The sequence below is a fragment of the Bufo gargarizans genome, chromosome 1 (genome assembly GCF_014858855.1).
Source record: "Bufo gargarizans isolate SCDJY-AF-19 chromosome 1, ASM1485885v1, whole genome shotgun sequence".
NCBI classification, from domain to species: Eukaryota; Metazoa; Chordata; class Amphibia; order Anura; family Bufonidae; genus Bufo; species Bufo gargarizans.
The window spans coordinates 510,465,091-510,485,501 of record NC_058080.1 but is presented as its reverse complement, the minus strand read 5'-3'; the positions used below and the strand labels follow the sequence as shown (position 1 = coordinate 510,485,501).

The window sequence follows — 20,411 nt, the reverse complement described above, 5'->3', positions numbered from 1 at the left end:
ACAACATGTCAGGAGACAGATTCTCTTTAAATAGGAGCTGTCGCCTCTCCTGACATGTCAGTTTTAGTGACTACTTGCATTCCCCATGTAGTAACAATTCTGGGGCATGTATTCCTATGACTCCACGTTGTGCTATTCCTTTTCTATTCTTTCTAGAAGTTTATGAATGAGTTACTAGAGGTTTGCAATGAAGGCCCAGATGGGTGGGGTGTTTCTTTGCACAGTCTGACGCTATCCAATGAGTGCTGCCACTGTCAGACTGGGCTGGGACACACCCTTAATTGGTAACACCCATCTGGACTTCCATTGGAAACTGTTAGTAATTAATTCATAACTTCTAGAAGGAATAATAAAGGAATGGTAGAACATAGAGTCCTAAGAATTAGGCCGCATTCACACATACGTGGATTTTCACAGACCACGGTCCGTGAAAACCCGGCCTGCCATCCTGCTGAGTGCACGGCGTCATTGGTTGCTATGACGCCGTGCGCTTCGTGCACTCAGCAGGACAGATTTTTACGGACCGTAGTCTGTGAAAATCCACATATGTGTGAATGCAAGTAATTACTAAAAGAGACAAGTCAGGAGAGGTGACAACTCCTCTTTAAGCTGAATTTTACTGACTTGAACAAGGGTTTGGTTGGCAGGATTGATGAACTCCAGCTGCCATACAATACTAACCTCATCTGGCGGTGACTTTACTTTTTGGATGTATCTTCGCACTACTTCTTCTGGGTTCTTACCTAAAGTATTTAAGATGGATGATTTGTTACTTGAATTTGCATATTATTTACTAAATCAAATACATATACACTTCTGTTCTCTGTGCTGGCAAGGATGCTAATACATGTAGGGTTTTGCGTTGCCATTAATATGCATTTTTGAATACCATATGGATTTCTGTGATCTAGATATGCAGTGCCCCAGAGGAGTACTGCAAATGGTTGATTACTACTAAAATGGTTAATTTAATGTTACTGAGTTAAATGTTGTGATTTGTTGTCAAAGCACTTATTTCTTTAGGCACTATGTATACCTAATAGCAATGTATGGGCAATATATACAGTAGTTAGCACTGGCAGACCTGGTTAGGTTTCCAGGGTGATGTACCAGGTCTGCACCCTGGTTAGTAAGGGAGTCTTAGGCCCCTTTCACACAAGCGATTTTTCCACGCGGGTGCAATGTGTGAAGTGAATGCATAGCACCCGCACTGAATCCTGACCAATTCATTTCTATAGGTCTGTGTACTATAGGTCATTTCTATAGGTTCGCTGGCGAACACTGCGAACTGACCATCACTGGCTACAGACAAGACCTACATGTGCAAGATCTCGCAGACTAGGCTCAAGTCCAGAGAACTTTTCTCTCTGAGACTACAGCCGCCAGAAAACCAAGTTTGCCATCAGAGTACCCCTGAAGGAAAGAGACCAGTCATCTTAGAAGGTTCAGAACCATAAAGGCCGTACAAGATAAATGTCAGTAAGATTTTCGCTCGTTTATGGCAAGAAACTCTACTGCTGTGGAAAAGGTTAATTGCCTCAGGGACCTGCCACACGGTCTGGCCATTCAGATCTAAATTCTGTGTCCCTCAGCCCAGGAACTGTAGATAGGGTTAACAAGAACAGAATAGAACCCCTGTGGTTATTTGGAGAGACTGCAAAGTGTCCTTAGAAAGAGAGTCAGGGATTACTACTATTACTGCGTACTGTGATATACCTTGGAACTGGGCCTTTTGCTGCTATATGTACTAATACTTCCATCATTGATTTAGCAAAGATTTTATTTATTGCAACCCACGGGCCTGATTATTGACTCCATCATCCATCTGCCAGCCCTGCATCAGTACTCCTGCCTGCACATACAATCGTCATTTAGCACCTGTCCACAGAATAGATGATGTGTATGATAATTGGGGGGCCACTGCTGAGACCCCCGCCAATTACAAGAATGGGGTCCTGTGTTCCCTGGTCCTCTTCAATGCATGACTGCAGTGAGGGGGAGGTTGAATGGAGCAGCAGATGAACAAGCTTGCTGCCATCCATCCAGAGTCAATTGGACTGACACAGTTATCTTCATCAGTTCCATAGACTATTTAATGGTGCAATGGTCATGCAGTGAGGAGATATGGTGGACACAGTTCTCAGGATTGTGGGGTCCCCAGCGATCAGGCACTAATCAACAATCAAGTGGATAGGTGATAACTGTTCATTCTGAGCAAACAAACCCCTTTAAACAAACCTGAACATAATACTGTAATTACTAGAGATGAGCAAATTTTGCCTGATTCGCCGAATAAAATAAAAAAAATGTTGCTTTGTGATGAATTACTTCGTCACAAAGTGCATTATTTTGTAAGTAGCGGGTGCAAAGTCAGGGAGCTGCGATAGCGCCGCCCCCGTCATTGTACCCCTCAGATGCTGCGTTCATACATGATTGTGGCATCTGAGTGTAAGAACAGTGTGAAATTAACATGAAAAAATAAATAAAATTAAATCAAACTTATCACCTCCATTTGCTTGCGACGGGCCGGCCGCCGCCATATTGTTTGAAGATCTGGAGCGAAATCTCGTACGGTGCGAGATTACGGCAATACACCAGCCGACGTGGTGACGTCATATGTCACCACGCACAGGATTTCGGCCGAAATCTTCAATCAAGATGGCGGCTGGCGTGCCGTCATGAGCAAATGGAGGGGGTAAGTATGAATTTTTTTGTTTTTTTTACACTATTTCAGAATAATTCACTAACACGAAGCACGAGGAAATTCGGCTTTGAGGCGAATCGAATTTATCCTCAAATTCGGATCCAATTCCACTTCGTGGGATTCGACTCGCTCATCTCTAGTAATTACCCAAAAACACAAAAAAGGCATAAGTGGTTTCAAGAAGCATGCATTTTTCGGGTGCATTTTCAGTATATAGAGTTATAGGGGGAGATTTATCAAGGATCGGCGAGTGTCTTGATATCCCTTGCACTGCTGAAGCATGTGCCTAATATATGTCGAGGAGCACGCCTCATTACTCCAGAATGAAATCTATGGCAGCTCGGAGCTGCTATAGATTTCTGTCATCTTCATTTGCTCCTCAAAACTGGCACAAATGAAGATAAATGTGTTGGGTCCTCTGGCCCTGCCCCTCTCTCCCCAAACCCACTTTTTGGGAACGTTGCAAGGGCAGTGTTTAACATGGTGTTTGCGACTTTTTATTCCACTCCTAAGTGCTCGTGCACACGACCGTATGTATTTTGCAGTCCGCAAAACACGGATCAGCAAAAAATATGGATGGTGTCCGTGTTCATTGCGTATTTTGCAGAACGGTCCCTAATAGAACAGTACTATCCTTGTCTGTAATGAGGACAATAATAGGACATGTTATAATTTTCTGCGGAACTGACATACAGAAACGGAATGTACACAGAGTAACCTCGTTTTTTTTTTGCGGACCCATTGAAATGAATGGTTCCGCATACGGTCCACAAAAAACTTTGACCCATACCTGGTTTTGGCTCACAATAAATGATGGAAATAACTGATCAAATAACTGAAGTGTGAACTTAGCCTTAATAAGTCAAACAGTCAATGTTAAGTAGCCCCAAGGGCGCACCCACAGGGGGGTCCAACGGGTCTAGACCCCGCCTAGAACCATTCTTTTTTTTTTCATCACTCAGGGCCACACCGCCGATCGCCGGGCAGCAGCAGGAGAGGAGCGCTTCCATTGTGGAAGCGCTCATCTCCATATTCATCTGTATCACTGATATAGATGGCTGAGCTGCGGCAGAGCAGGGGAGAGAGAGGCATCTCCCTTCCCCATTCTTCTGATAGGCTGCAGACACTAGCCTATCAAAGGCCAGCTCAGGTGGAGCGATGACATCATTATCATCACACCGCCTAAGTCCGGCAGCATACAGAGCGGGACACAGGCCGGAAGAGGCCTGCATCGCCTCCCTGACAGCCGCATAGAGGTAAGTATTAGTGTTTTTTTATACATGGCACAATATTGGAAAGAAGAACCCTGGGGGCATCTAGGGGCATTTCTTACTGGCCCATTTGGGGGTTGGGGGCATCTAGGGGCATTTCTTACTGGCCCATTTGGGGGGGGGGGCATCTGGGGGCATTTCTTACTGGCCCATTTTGGAGAGGGGGCATCTAGGGGCATTTCTTACTGGCCCATTTTGGAGGGGGGCGCTATGGGGGCATTTCTTACTGGCACATTATGGGGGGGCACTATGGAGGAAAGGAGCACTATGGGGGCATCTGGTGGTACTAAGGGGGTATTTTCTACTGGCACATTAAGGGAGGCACTATAGGGGAGAGCGGCACTATGGGGCATCTGGTGGCACTATAGGGGCATTATTTACTGGCACATTATGGGGGGGCACTATGGGGGGCATCTAGTGGCTCTAAAGGGGCATTTTTTAATGGCACATTATGGGGGGCACTATGGCATCTGGTGGCACTAAAGGGGCAATTTTTACTGCCACATTATGGTAGGCACTATATGGGAGAGAGGCACTATGGAGCATCTTTTGGCACTATAGGGGCATTATTTACTGGCACATTATGGGAGGCACTATTGGAAATATCGGCGCTATGGGGCATCTGGTGGCACTATGGGGGCATTATTTACTGGCACATTATAGGGGACACTATTCTGGAGAGGAGCACTATGAGGGCATCTGGTGGCACTAAAGGGGCATTTTTTACTGGCACATTATGATGGCACTATGCTCGCATCTAGTGGCATTAAAGGGGCATTTTTACTGGCACTTTATGAGGGAGAGGAGCACTTTGGGGGCATCTGGTGGCACTGAGAAGGGGCATTTTTTACTGGCACATTATGGGGGCACTATGGGGGAGAGGAAAACGATGGGGGCATCTGGTGGCACTAAGAAGGATGATTTTTTACTGGCATGTTATGGGGGCATTTGGTGGCACTAAGACGGGGGATTTTTTACTGGCACATTATGGGGGGCACTATAGGGGCTTTTTTTTTTTACTGGGGGCACTATGGGGAAGAGGGAGAGGAGCACAATGGAGGCATGTGCTGAGGGCACTAATGGGGTATTTTATACTGGCACATTATGCGGGCACTATGGGGAAGGGGGAGAGGAGCACTATGGGGGCATTTACTGGGGCACTATATAGGGGTATTTTATACTGGCATACATTATGCGGACATTAGCTCAACTGCGTGCACTAACAGGGGGTATTTCTAGTACTGTCATATTATAAGGAGAATTATTACTACTAGGAGGCATTACTGATTACTAGTATGGGCACTATAGGGGCATTATTACTACTAAGTGTGCTCTGGCAGAGAATTATTTATATTGGTGGGATTTTGGGGAGCACTGTTACTTTGGTAGGCACCCTGGCAGAGTATCAGCTTAGCACAATTATTTTTGGGAGACATTGGGCCAGATTTATCACGACTCTGACAGCTCACTCCACTTTCACATATGGCTAAAGTCAGTTTTAGCAAAGTCAGATTTATGAACGGCCCTTTAAGACTGTAATAAATGTGGTTTGACGGTAGCAGTTTATCCGTCAGTAAGCAGCTTTACAAAAGTCGCACATCTTTACGAAAAAGTCGCACGTCTTTACGAAAAAGTCGCATGTTCTATTAAAAAGTCTCATAAGATAAGCATGGTCCTCACTGGAGTGAAATTGCGCAATTTTTTGCGACTTTTTTACATAGTCTCAATAGTAAATCTGTCTAGAGATTAATTTACATAAGAAAACACGCCCACTTTCAGAAAACTGGCGAGCATAGTGCAGAGCAGAAAAAAGTCTCAAATTTTTGCGCAGTTTTAGTGATTGCGCAAAAATGTGCAACTTTTTCACTCCATTATTCTGACTTGAGCTAATGATAAATCTGGCCCATTATGTTTATACTATTAGTGTCAGGGGCACTATTAACTGGGCACAGTTATTTATTTAGAGCACTGTGCACCAATAATTGTTGAAGGGGGCACTATCTGTGTGGTACTAGTATTTTCAGGGGGACAGTTTCTGCAGTATAGTATTGGGGAGCACAGTATTGGGGATGGCAGGATGGGGTGTTCAGAAGATGTGAAGATGATGGAAAAGTGGGAAACTAATGTCTGTTTGTCAATCTCTGCAGAGATGAGAGATGGCTGGAAATTAATCATGGTGGTCTGGTCTGAATGGAGAAGATGAGGAACGCGGGGGAAAGCAGGCCACAGGCGGGTGGCGAATGGTGGGGGGAACCACAGGCCATGAGCAGGATCCGGGGAGGGAGGGGAGGAGCTTCCTGGCTGTAGCCTGCAGTTGTCTATTGTATAATGTGAAGCCGGCAGTGCAGCCAGGGTAGGCATCCCCTCTCCGTATGATGTGTAGAGCCCGGCTCCTACACCCGGACCTACACACCTTAAATATCGCGCAGCTCCTCCTCCACTCCTCTTTTGCCGCGTTCAGGACTAGGAGGGAGGAAGTGAAACTGCAACAGCTCCTGCCATGGAGCTATGTGGGGGGCAGTGTGTGAAACAGAACTGGATAGTGATTCCAGTCACAGGGAGGGAAGAAGAAGATGCAGCAAATTGCTGCATCTACGTCGGGTGTGAACACAGCCTGTATCCGTGCAGAGCAGGTCAGAGCACCCTTACCACTTGAGAGCTGGACTTTGTTCTATCTACAAGGGAAGAAGAAGAGTTTGAGTACAGGAGCTTTATGTTGGGGCCCGGAGTATTGAGTACAGTGCGTCTATGGAGGATGAGGGTGAGACTCTTACCTTCATCCTCAACAATAGAATTTCAGCTGTACGGTGTTTGTTTGGAGTGGCCTATTATATGTAGGAGGGGCTTATAACAATGGGTGGGGCCAAACAATTTTGAACCTCGTACCCCCCCAGGCTAAATTTCTGGGTGCTCCCTGAGTAGCCCAGTACTCATATAAATGATATCAAGTTGCCCTACAGGCTATGATCATAGGCTCTGTTTTAAGGAACTTTTAGAGGGGAGTCCAATGTTTGAGATCCTCATCAAGTCGAGAGCAGTTACAAAGAATACCGCTTTGGATGACCTGTCCTGCATTACACAGACAATCCTCTGATCTCAATGTGCACTGTGTAATGCTTATTTCCTCCACCGGTGGTGCTGAACATATTTTGTTATATTAAGCTTGAATTAGTAATTACGATACCTAAGCAATGTTTAACCTTTAAGGAGAAAAGGTATGTTATTGGTGGCTCACCTTGTCAGTACAATGTATAGGTGCTCTGGTTCTATACTGATTCACCCGATCAGGAAGCGGTTTGTAACAATAAAAGTATATAGTGAAAGAACCGGCACTCTACATCTATCAATAATGCTAAAGAGGCAGTATGTGGGATAGTAAAATCTGTATTTATTTTGTAAGGATATGTTTTAGGAGTGGGGAATAAAGAGGTGAAGGTTCTAAAAATATGTGGAGGTTCTAAAAATATGGAAGTCCAAAGGATGAGGTTCTCATAAATAAAAATAACAGTAAAAATAAAAATAATGTTTTGTCATATACAACGTTGCAGATGCACAATGCCAGAGATATGTTCAAAAATATGTGTACCAAAAATTATAATCACAAGAGTAGCAAAAAATCACAAGAGTAGCAAAAATAGCAAATATATGCAGAGTCGAAGTGTGGCACTGCAGTAATTGTCTAGTAGCGGTTTTCACCTTCCGTGGATACAATGAGTGGTTGTGTCCGTTTGTATGTAATCCATAAAAATTGATACAAATTGTCTATCTTTACCTCCGGTCTTGGTCACATAGGAGGTATATAATAGATGGAGCGGTGAAAAAAAGGGGCTAAAAATATGTATAGAATACGTATAAAATACAAAAATGTAAAAATATAAAAATGTATATAAATGGTATGTCAGTCGGGTGCTGTACTTAGTGTGGCGTCCCACACATTAAGGAAAACTGCACCCTGACTGTTTTACCTTTCTTGGCGAGGTGTCCTGGTTATTGGAGCAGCCTTGCTGCGCTCTGCAGTGTTTATTTTCCCGGTCTTTACGGCGTGCCTCGTGGAGATGACGTCACTTCTTCGGTGTCTCACGGGTCTTAGCCGGACTTGGTTTTAAGTTATTTGTTGGTGCTCTTTTTCGATCCGGAGGATTCAGATGGAATTCGGAAGCGCTTCCAAATTGAGGTTATTGGCAGGTTTTCAGAGGGAGGTCACCAGACGCGTTTCGAAGGACTGCGCTGCCTTCTTCATCAGTGGTAGCCCTCTGACTGCCGTTGTCCTGCCTTTTATGCTGCTGGTGGATCTTTCAAAGACCTGGACTGGATCTTATTTTATATGGTCCGGACTTTTGGATGTGGTGGTTCCATTGAAGATCTGGATAAGTACTAATTAGGTATCTTCTTTTATTTGCTGTTTTTAAATTCTTTGTTAATTAATGGTTTCTGACTTAATTTTGCGGTTTTTTCTTGCAGTGTCTGTGTTTGCTGCGGTACCGCTGCGGCTTCTGCTAATTGTGCATTTTTGTATCTTTGTATTTTTGTGTTCTTATATTTTTTGTGATCGGGCCTGCTTGGGGACCTTAGTGTGCATTTTTGTTAGTGGGTTGTTCTTTATTGGTTAATAGTCTTTAATGTATTTTGAATTCTGTGCTTTTGATCTTTCTTGCGGTATTTTGTCCGCGTTGTGTTTTTTATTTATTTTGGGAAATTTGGTATCTAAGATGTCTTGTATTGTTTTTTGTACAGTTTTGTTATGTGTTGGTGCGTTTGGTGATTATAACAGTGTGTTATATTAGGTGTTGGCGGGGGGATTAGTTACAGGTGCGGTGGGTGATTGGGATAGTGCGTTCCATTCTGGGTGTTTGGTGGGGGAAATAATTAATTGGGGAGGGGGGGGGGGTGTTTTACTCAATTATGGTCCAGGATTCATTACTCAAATTTGTATGGTGTGTTTCTGTGGTGCGTTTTTTCAGCAATGTGTTTAGGGGGATTTGGGGGATTGGGGGATAGTTGGTGTCCAAGGGGCCTGGTGTGATTTTTGTGTTTGTGTCTTACCTACAGTGTTACTGTGTTTTGTTTCAGCGGAGTGTTTTGTGGGGTGATGGTGTCTAATGGGGGGTGTGGTGTAGTGTGTGTTGACAGGGGTGTGTTAGGTGGTGGTGTTAGGGTGGTGTGTTATGTGATAGGTGCTAGTGGAGGAGTTGGGCTCATTGTTATTACTAGATGTGTTGTCCAATGTGATGGTGCTCATAATTCCTCAATTTTTAATTCAGGGTTTAGATGCGGTTTTTGGGATCCAAATTTATTATATAAATTGTGTGTTTCATTGGTTATGTGTGTTTGGGATTCCTATTATGTAGTCTGGGGGTCCATGTTGGGGTGTCTTATGGTGTTACTGTGTTTGTCCAGTTGTAGGACTCAGTCTTGGGTTGTGTAATTTTTGTAGGATGTTATTACATTTGAGATGGTAGGTTTCACAATCTTTTTTGGTGTGGGATTTCCTTCTTTCTGTGTTATTTTGTTGTGTTGGTGGGGTGGCGGCCACGTATCAAATGTCGGTAGGGGTGCTGGTAGACAGCCGGACGCCTACCGCTAGTCAATTTGGGGGCAGCCACTCTGGGGATAGTTTATAAGAACCCGAATAGTTCAAAGTCAGCGTTTAGGCCTCCTGGTATAATTGTATTGAATTCAAAGATAAATTTCGATTCAATGCGGGACATCTTGGCTATGTGGTTTCCTCCTCTCCAGTCTATTTTTACGTTTTCCAGTGCTGCAAAAGATAGTCCTGATGGATCTTGTTTGTGGTGTGTTTTGAAGTGTTTGGAGAGTGAGTGGGTTTCAAGGCCTTTTTTGATATTGTTTATGTGTTCTGATATTCGTTTTTTTAGAGTTCTTTTTGTTCTGCCGATGTACTGTTTTTTGCAGGGACAGGTAATGATGTAGATTAAATTTGTGCTGCTGCAGGTGAGGAATTCTTTTATTTCGTATTCTAGGGTTGTGGTTGTGGATTGTACTCTTTCAGTTTTTTTCTGAAATGAGGTAATTTTACAATTAGAACATTGATTACATCTATAGAATCCTTTGAGTTTTTGCCATGTATTTATTGTTAGATGGTGTTTTTTGTGTGGTGGTTTGACAGACGGCGCAATTTTCAGACTTAGGTTTGGGGCCTTTATGTATATAATGTGGGGTTTCGTGGAGATAGAGGCGCCTATCGTTTTGTCTTTTTGAATGTGGTGCCAATGAGTATTGATGATTTTTTCAATATTTTTGTGTTGTGTGCTGAAGGGTAATATAAGCTTTGGGGTTTCATTTGTTTGTATTTGTGTCTTTGTTTTTTCCTCGGGGTTATAGTTGAAAAAGGAGGTTCTATCTAATTTTCTTACCTTTGTAAGAGATGTCTCAATTTTAGTTGGGGGATAATCTTTTTCAATGAATTGTGCTTTTAGGGTCTCAGCCTCTTTTTCGAGCAGCAAGGCTGCTCCAATAACCAGGACACCTCGCCAAGAAAGGTAAAACAGTCAGGGTGCAGTTTTCCTTAATGTGTGGGACGCCACACTAAGTACAGCACCCGACTGACATACCATTTATATACATTTTTATATTTTTACATTTTTGTATTTTATACGTATTCTATACATATTTTTAGCCCCTTTTTTTCACCGCTCCATCTATTATATACCTCCTATGTGACCAAGACCGGAGGTAAAGATAGACAATTTGTATCAATTTTTATGGATTACATACAAACGGACACAACCACTCATTGTATCCACGGAAGGTGAAAACCGCTACTAGACAATTACTGCAGTGCCACACTTCGACTCTGCATATATTTGCTATTTTTGCTACTCTTGTGATTTTTTGCTACTCTTGTGATTATAATTTTTGGTACACATATTTTTGAACATATCTCTGGCATTGTGCATCTGCAACGTTGTATATGACAAAACATTATTTTTATTTTTACTGTTATTTTTATTTATGAGAACCTCATCCTTTGGACTTCCATATTTTTAGAACCTCCACATATTTTTAGAACCTTCACCTCTTTATTCCCCACTCCTAAAACATATCCTTACAAAATAAATACAGATTTTACTATCCCACATACTGCCTCTTTAGCATTATTGATAGATGTAGAGTGCCGGTTCTTTCACTATATACTTTTAATGTTTAACCTTTGTTTTTAGGAGGACCTGTTGTCTGTCATGACATATCTGTTTTAGTACATGCTTGCATTCACCATGAAATAACAATAATGGAGCATCTTTTATTATATTTCTGGGTTGTACTGTTCCTCTGTTATTCCTCCTACAAATGTATAAATAAATTGAAAATTGTCCGTTACCATTCCCCTTGTCATAGTCAGCTGGGAGACTGACACTGTCCAGACTGACTGAATAATGTCAGACTGTCTATGGGACCCCCCCAACTGGTAAGACTCAATTGTCAATGTAGTCACACATTTCTAGGAGGAATAACAAAGGAACAATGCAAAGTTCTATGAAATTATGCTCCACAATTGTTATATCATGAGGAATACAATTATGTATTAAAAGAGAAGTATCTGGAGAGCTGACAGGTCCTCTTAAACAATAACCATCAAAAATATGTTTAGGCAAAATGCCGAGAATATTTCAAATTCCCCACTTCAACGCCATATGTTTTTGACACCTACTTTTCTTCAGGTGTTTCTTTTTGGTCTTTCGACAGATGCCACTGATGCCGCTCACAGGTTTGATGTCCTCTTTGTTGACAGGAGGGGGGTGCAGTATAGGTTTCGGGGCTCTGGTTAAGCACACAGGCAGTCCAGCTGCACACATCAGAATACCAGTCATTCCTGACAAAAGAACAAAAGTTACATGACGATGACCTCCTACTTGCTTCCAAACCCAGTGACGTCACATTCAAAACCAAACAAATTACTTAGTCATGTACTGTCTAAGGTCCAAGTCACACTTCTCTTCCATCTGACCAAAGTTCTCAGTGTCTTCATGGAAGGGGTGGACATGACAGAACAGAAGCTGCAGAGTTAGGGGGCACTCACATCACTGTTTTGTTTTCCATTCGTCTGATCCATCAGAAAAACAGAAAAAAAACAACAACAAAAACGATTCATTATTTTAGACCTCCTCGCAGGACTTGTTCTCCTGTATATAATACCGTAAGGCCTAGTTCACACGACCGTGTGGCTTTTATTGTTTTTTTGCGGTCCGTTTTTCCGTTTTTCCATATGCCATGTACAGTATACAGTAATTACATAGAAAAAATTGGGCTGGCCATAACATTTTCAATAGATGGTTCAGCAAAAACTGAACGGAAATGAAAGACATATGGATGCATTTCCGTATGTGTTCCGTTTTTTTGGCGGACCCATTGACTTGAATGGAGCCACGACCCGTGATTTACGGCCAAATATAGGACAAGCTCTATCTTTCAATGGAACGGAAATACGGAAACGGAATGCATACGGAAAAAACATTCAGTTTTTTTTGCGGAACCATTGAAATAAATGGTTCCGTATACGGACCGTATGCGGAACACCAAAAAACGGCCCGTACACTCGCAAAAAAAACGTTTGTGTGAACTAGGCCTAACCCTGACAGAACTAACAAAACGGAAGCAAACTGATCATAACTGATGCTTAATAAAAGACAGATCCGTTATTTTTAGCGCAAACTGGAGATAACTGAGCATAACTGATGCTGAAAATAACTGATCGTTTAAAAAAAATATATAATTCTGTTCTTCTAATCAGAAGAATGGAAAACAAAACGGTGATGTGAATGTGCCCTTAGAAAAGCATGGCTGCTTTCTTCCAAAGACAGGACCATATCTGCCCATGGGTGGTATCTTGTATTGCATCTCAGCTCCTTTGGAGTCAATGGGGCAGATCTGCAATACCACACACCACCTGTGGACAGGTGTGGCGCTGTTTTTTGGAAGCAAGCAGTCATGTTTTATTAGACCTTGACAACCCCTTTAACAAATTTTGGGGAAAGGTCATGGGAGTGGAGGAAGGGTAAGTATTCTATATATTTTACTGGCACTGTTATGTTAGCCCTAATGTCGCCGCCATACGTTACATTAATTATATGCCCAAAAATGTGTGTATGTATTGCTTTGTAGATCTTCTGTGGACATGTTCTTTTTATATACACTCCTGTCTGAGCCAATTTTTGGTGCTATGCATTAAAGTGTTTCTTTTCATGGGACATTGTGAGACACTGTAAAAATAAAGTGTAACCCCGACGCTCCACTATAAATACCTGAAACGCTTTATGATGATCTAATGAGATTTACTGCAGGTCAAAGGGCAGAGCTTTTGGTCTGATTAGTTAGAAGCATCTGTCTATTCACAGGCCACAGAGACCAGAGAAAAATGGGAGACCTTAGGCAAACGTTCAAACAGTGACAAAGATGCCCACTGAGAATGGCAAAATGGTCTATTTTGAACAGGTATTTTTTCAATGATGCCTTTCTGAGAAATAGAAATCATAGACTTCCACGGTTCTTAAAATGGCAGTGTGAATAACCCCATAGACTGGCATTGTTCTTAAGCAGACATGTGACGGCTGTTAAAAAACAGCCATCACACGTTCGTTTTTCACTGCCCTGTGAATGTAGCCTTATTGATACAAGCATGACCACGAGAGACTGACTGCCTACAAACAGATTGGACTTAAAGGGGTATTTTTGTTGTTAGAAGTTATCCCCTATCCACAGGAAAGGGGATAACTATCAGATCAGTGGGGTCTTACCGCTGGGACCCCCACTGATCAGTAGAACGGAGGCCCCGTGTCCCCTGCAGCCCCCCTGAAATGAACGAAGCGGCAAGTCACACATGCATGTAGCTGCTCCATTCATTTCTGTGGGAGTTCCGGATATAGCCGAGTACAGCGGCCATCCCTGGAATTCCCATAGAGATGAATGTAGTGGCCACATAAATGCCCAACTGGCCGATACGTTCATTTCAGGGGGCCTGCAGGGGGTACGGGGCCTCTGTTCTCCTGATCAGTGGGGGTCCCAGCGGTAGGACCCCACTGATCTGATAGTTACGCCCTATTCTGTGGATAGGGGATAACTTCTAACAACTGAAATATCCCTTTAAAGGGGTGCTCCGAGCTTTTCTTAAGATCCTGGCGTTTGCTCAGTACTTACCCGTCCGTCACGCTGCTGATGCTGCTGTCTCCGCCGTGCTCAGACTGGCTGTTGTGGGCTCTTCCACTCGGGTCCCGACCACATGAGTTCTGAATCTTCCTGTTCAGCTGCCTAAACAGTATCGGCAGCACAGGAAGACTCGGGAACCCATCAGGTCGGGACCCATGCTCGCAATCAGTCTGAGTACAGTGGAGACAGCGGCATCAGAAGCACAACGGATGGTTAAGTACTGACCAAACACTCGTTTTTCCATAGTACAGAAGAGCCAGGATTTTAGGAAAAGCCCAGAGATCCCCTTTAAAATATATCAAATATGACATTTTCTACCTTGTCAATGTCAGATTTTTATTAAATAATAATGATGGCATATGTCAGAGAAGATCCGCTAATGGATGTGTTTGCAAAGTGCTAAAAAGTTATTAAAGATCAGGTTTTTCTGAAAGAGAATTCCATTATTGTTAAACATCATAGTATATATCAGTATAAGACTACATTTACACGACCGTATTTCCGGTCCGTGTCCGATCTGCATTTTTTGCGGATAGCACATAGACCCATTAATTTATATGGGGCTGCAAAAAATGCAAACAGCACAGAGATGTTATGCGCATGCTGTCCGCATCCGTATGGCCGTGCCACAAATTATAGAACAGGTCCTAGTCTTGTACATTTTGAAGACAAGAATAGGCATTTTTACAATGGGGCGGGATGCACACGGACCTCATCTGTATTTTGCAGATCAGCAATTTTCGGAGCACAAACCGGATATGGTTGAGTAAATGTAGCCTTAGGCAATGTTTCCCTGGCAGTTCTACATGGAATCTGGTCAAAAAGGAGTAGAGACCATAAAGGTATGAAAGGTACATTTAGAGGTAGAAGCAGTCTCGGCCAAATAATAGACCTGGAAACGTTGCACACCAAAGTTCTCTGAGACAGTGAGTGTAGCCCATAATACAAAAACTGCAAATCACGTGTGTAATTATTGATTGTAAATGGTAAGCTAGATGTAAGAAGGACTTGGCATCCATGTTCAGTCTGTGGTTTTAGGCTAGGTCTACACGACGACATTTGTCGCGCGACATTTTGTTGCACTAGTGTCGCGCGACAATTGTTATAATGGCAGTCTATGGTGTCGCACTGCAACATGCAACATACTGCGACGCAACAGTCGCAGAAAATCCATTTGAGATGGATTTTTCTGCGACTGTTGCGTCACAGTCGCAGCATGTTGCATGTTGCAGTGCGACACCATAGACTGCCATTATAACAATTGTCGCGCAACATTAGTGCAACAAAATGTCGCGCAACAAATGTTGCGACTTATTGTTGCGCGACAAATGTCGTTGTGTAGACCTAGCCTTACTGATCATTGGTAGTAGAGCCTCTGGAAATCCAGTTTTCAGCCTAGCAGTGCACATGGAATATGGATGACACATGAAGGGCAAGAATCAGATACATGGACATCTTCAGAGATGAAAGACTGACCGTCTTCTCATAGACGTTATCACGGACATGGATTCATTTTCTCCTGACTTCTTGTAACTTACCTGCCAAAGCCGGATGCACAGGACCTGTTCCATTTAGATTCTTTACAGGGAGAGCGGGCACACTGCAGGAAGAGACATCAAATGTTTAAACATGCATTGTCTACACAGTCTTCTGCGACAGATTACAAATTTCGGTCTGATTAATAAAACTATCGAATGTACCATGTATGTATGCCATGCCGTCAGTCTCTATAGTTTTTATGCAACCGGTAGAGAAATAGACCTCAGCTCAAATGGACCCCATCCCCCAAAAAACTGGGGAATGTCCCAAGCACTACAACAGTAGCAAACATTGGAGAATGGCGCCATCCACTCCTTCACTAAGCACTACCCGTAATGCATTCTAACTGATCGTGGAGATAACTAGGGGCAGACACTTAAAGGGGTTGTCTGGCCTTGGAGCCGACAACCCCTTTGGTCCAGAGGTATGCCCCTGAACATAAAAAGGAGGACTCACCTGTCTGCTGCTCCATTCATGGCCACTTTTTGGTATCTGGAAGAGCCTGGGTCCTGTGACCTCTGCATGGGTGGGAATTAAGCAGCTGTGTTACCATGGATAGGCGAGTCTCTCTTTAAAAGGGTTGTCCAATTTCAACAAAAAGCGTTACTTTATTTACTTACTAGATCCAGCACCGCTGCGCCAGTTTTCCCTACCAGCTGTTGTTTACCTGGCTGCAGCAAAGACATCACATTGACACTTGTGACTGCTGCAGTCAACCACTGGCCTCAGAGGTCACAGTGCTTGTTTGTCAACATGATGTCATTGTTGCAGTCAGATAAACAAAGCCTAGTGGGAAAACCATGGGTGACCATACCATGCGATGACTGCTGCATGTAAATGCAGATGAATGCTGTTATCAATGATTGGTGCGCGTTTTTGGGGGCGCACAGAATATCTGCCGTGTTAAAGGACCATTAGTACCCTTTTACATGGGTAAAGGAAGAAGCCAATATTAGGGAAAAAATGTTCATAGGAACACATATTACTGATAACTGTCCCAGGTAAGTGTGTCCCAATCCCCTGAGGAAAAAAAGCAAATACTCACTTGTCAGGTGATCGCATGGCACCAAAAATTCTCTTTTATTGGTAGCACATTGCACTGTGTAAACAGAGCACGTGCTGCACATAAGCAACCAAACTGTATGGGGACCAACAATCGTAGCAGTGATCATTTATCCCCATACAGCAGCAGTCACTGTGTGTAAATTCAGTGAACAAGCAGGGAAGGAGCTTCTATGTTTAGGTTTTTAACATCACAGCACAAAACTAAAGATAAAAAGCATCATGGTAATCTTTAGCAATCGATTTAGCTCTCCAATACTGGATGACTGCTTCCTAATCAGTAAACTAGATACAGTAGAAAATAACTATGACGCTCATCTATAACTACACTTACCCCAAGTGCAATGAGATTTTCATGCTTCTCTTAAAATGTAAATGGATATGCAGACGTGGCTGGCTATATATACCTGTGCGGAGCCCCCTAGCCCCCCTCTGTGTGACATCACATAATGCGTAAAGCCAGCTTCCTGACAAAGACACCACCTGCTCACCCCATTGATAAACAAGGATTAGGAGAGATTACGGATTGAACACTGGATCCCAGACACGTAAAGGATACAAACGGCTATTTATAACCGCCATATGAGCAACCAATGGAAACTGCTTCTAGGGTCAGAAGTCAGGACATCTTTTTATTCTTGACCAGAATATTTATTACTAAGTCTAAAACGCAGATCGAATTGAGAGATCTGCCTGCGAGACTTATTCCTGATGGCACTGCCATATACAGTATGTTCAACTGTAGAGTACTTACTTCTCTACATAATATATAGGTACTTACTGGCTAGTGACAGTAGGAATAAAAATCTATTTACTGTGTGGGAAGAAGTAACTCGGTGCTCTTTAAGGCTCAGATTACTTTTTGTCGCATGCTAACCCAGCAGAATATACCTGCAATGCTATGAATACTGCACAGTAAATTTCTGGTGAGAGAGCACGGAAATGCGTAGCCAGATGGCATCACTATAATGAGGTGATGATGGGTCTTTACTTCATGTTTCATATCCTGTGTTTGACAGTAGGTAAAATGTGCTGCATTGTGGTATTTAGTTCTGCTGGGGCAGTATATGGTGCTGCACTGTGGTATTTGGTGCTGCTGGGGCAGTATATTGTGCTGCACTGTGGTATTTGGTGCTGCTGGGGCAGTATATTGTGCTGCACTGTGGTATTTGGTGCTGCTGGGGCAGTATATTGTGCTGCACTGTGGCATTTGGTTCTGCTGGGGCAGTATATTGTGCTGCACTGTGGTATTTGGTGCTGCTGGGGCAGTATATTGTGCTGCACTGTGGTATTTGGTGCTGCTGGGGCAGTATATTGTGCTGCACTGTGGTATTTGGTGCTGCTGGAGCAGTATATTGTGCTGCACTGTGGTATTTGGTTCTGCTGGGGCAGTATATTGTGCTGCACTGTGGTATTTGGTTCTGCTGGGGCAGTATATTGTGTTGCACTGTGGTATTTGGTTCTGCTGGGGCAGTATATTGTGCTGCACTGTGGTATTTGGTGCTGCTGGGGCGGTATATTATACTGCACTGTGGTATTTGGTTCTGCTGGGGCAGTATATTGTGTTGCACTGTGGTATTTGGTTCTGCTGGGGCAGTATATTGTGTTGCACTGTGGTATTTGGTTCTGCTGGGGCAGTATATTGTGCTGCACTGTGATATGTGGTTCTGCTGGGGCAGTATATTGTGCTGCACTGTGGTATTTGGTTCTGCTGGGGCAGTATATTGTGCTGCACTGTGGTATTTGGTTCTGCTGGGGCAGTATATTGTGCTGCACTGTGGTATTTGGTTCTGCTGGGGCAGTATATTGTGCTGCACTGTGGTATTTGGTTCTGCTGGGGCAGTATATTGTGCTGCAGTGTGGCATTTGGTTCTGCTGGGGCAGTATATTGTGCTGCACTGTGGTATCTGGTTCTGCTGGGGCAGTATATTGTGCTGCACTGTGGCATCTGGTTCTGCTGGGGCAGTATATTGTGCTGCACTGTGGTATTTGGTTCTGCTGGGGCAGTATATTGTGCTGCACTGTGGTATTTGGTTCTGCTGGGGCAGTATATTGTGCTGCAGTGTGGCATTTGGTTCTGCTGGGGCAGTATATTGTGCTGCACTGTGGTATCTGGTTCTGCTGGGGCAGTATATTGTGCTGCACTGTGGCATCTGGTTCTGCTGGGGCAGTATATTGTGCTGCACTGTGGCATTTGGTTCTGCTGGGGCAGTATTTTGTGCTGCACTATGGTACTGCTGGCCCCACCTACTCCTGTTATGCTGCCTACCATCAATTTGGATCTGCCTACGACATGGGGGCACTTTTAGGTTTCCCAGGGCCTTTTTAAATTCCAATTACCCCCCTGCCTGTTACAGGTTCTGTACTGGGGCCAGTGATCTCCAAGTTACTCCTAGCCTTATCTCCCCTATGTCCCAGTGAATGTCTGAGTATTATTTAATTAAAGGTCCCATGACAACAACTTGGATAGATGATAAGTGTCTGATCGGTGGCTGTCCAACCGCTGCGCCCCACTGATCACTAGAATGGGGAACTGTGTTGCCCAAAAATCAGCCAAGGAACAGCAAGTGAATACAATGAGAGGAAACAGAATTCAGTATAATGTTTGACACGATGTAAAAAGTATTACAGAGATTTCTAATATCTAATATGTAAAAAATATCTATATTTGTCCAACTCAAATAATGGGGGAGATTTATCAAACTGGTGTAAAGTAGAACTGGCTTAGTCTCCCATAGCAACCAATCAGATTCCACCTTTCATTTTCTAAAGGAGCAGTGAAAAATGAAAGGTGAAATCTGATTGGTTGCTATGGGCAACTAAGCCAGTTCTACTGTACACCAGTTTGATAACTATCCCCCAATGTATCTAACATTTAATCTAATTTTATGATGCACACACCTAGACTGCTTTACCTTCAGCTGACAGCTATTCTTCTGGATCAACCAAGTGCACATTTGTATTGAGTGAGACTATAATAACAGCTATAACTCACACTGGAAGGAAGAACAGCCATGTTGAAATCCAACAGGCTCCATCTTTTTTCACCTCAATAGCTGCAATTGGGGGTTGGTGTTGGGACATCAGGAACAGGGAAGGATTTGCTATAGACCTTAAAGGTAAGTTTCCTGGTGGGCCGATGCCCAAGGGGCTGTCTGGGCCCTCCTCATGGCCGGCCATTGGAAGTTTTTGGGGATGTATTTTGTGCTGCTGGCAGTATATTGTAAAGAAACTGTGGTATTTGCGGTATAACTACAAAACGGGGCCACCTTTAGTAATTTTTCTAGGGCCACTTTCAGTTTCCAGTCCGTCCCCGATCAGCAACATCACCATACACATTAGATATTAGTCCATCTGACATGTAATGTGTATGGACACCTATAAAGAATGCATCTATTACTATACTATTAGTATTAATGCTGTTACTATTATAATACCGTATACTATTATGATGGCTAGCTACGCTTAGAGTAGTGCAGCATCATGTTTAATAAGTAATGTGAACGCAGAGTGGTCCCAGAAGAATACTGTTTGTCATCTGACCGCTGCTGTACGTATTATACATCAGCATCCCTTATCATGTGAAAAGCCCCCAAACTAAAGCCCGCTGTATATAGGTTACGCTGTGCTGTATAACAATAGCAGGGCCCTTTGCTGCCTGCGGCACGAGAGTG

General features: G+C 43.4%; 1 protein-coding gene across 1 annotated transcript in view; it reads right to left on the bottom strand.

Annotated features, from left to right (window-relative positions):
- DTX1 (deltex E3 ubiquitin ligase 1) overlaps positions 1-20,411 on the bottom strand; it is a 51,627-nt gene that overhangs the window by 5,541 nt on the left and 25,675 nt on the right. The window contains exons 3-5 of the mRNA XM_044288653.1: positions 15,675-15,736; positions 11,645-11,806; positions 682-743 (exon numbers count right to left, since the gene is read on the bottom strand). Of these exons, the coding sequence (XP_044144588.1) occupies positions 682-743; positions 11,645-11,806; positions 15,675-15,736 (286 nt within the window). The remainder of the gene's footprint in view (positions 1-681; positions 744-11,644; positions 11,807-15,674; positions 15,737-20,411) is intronic.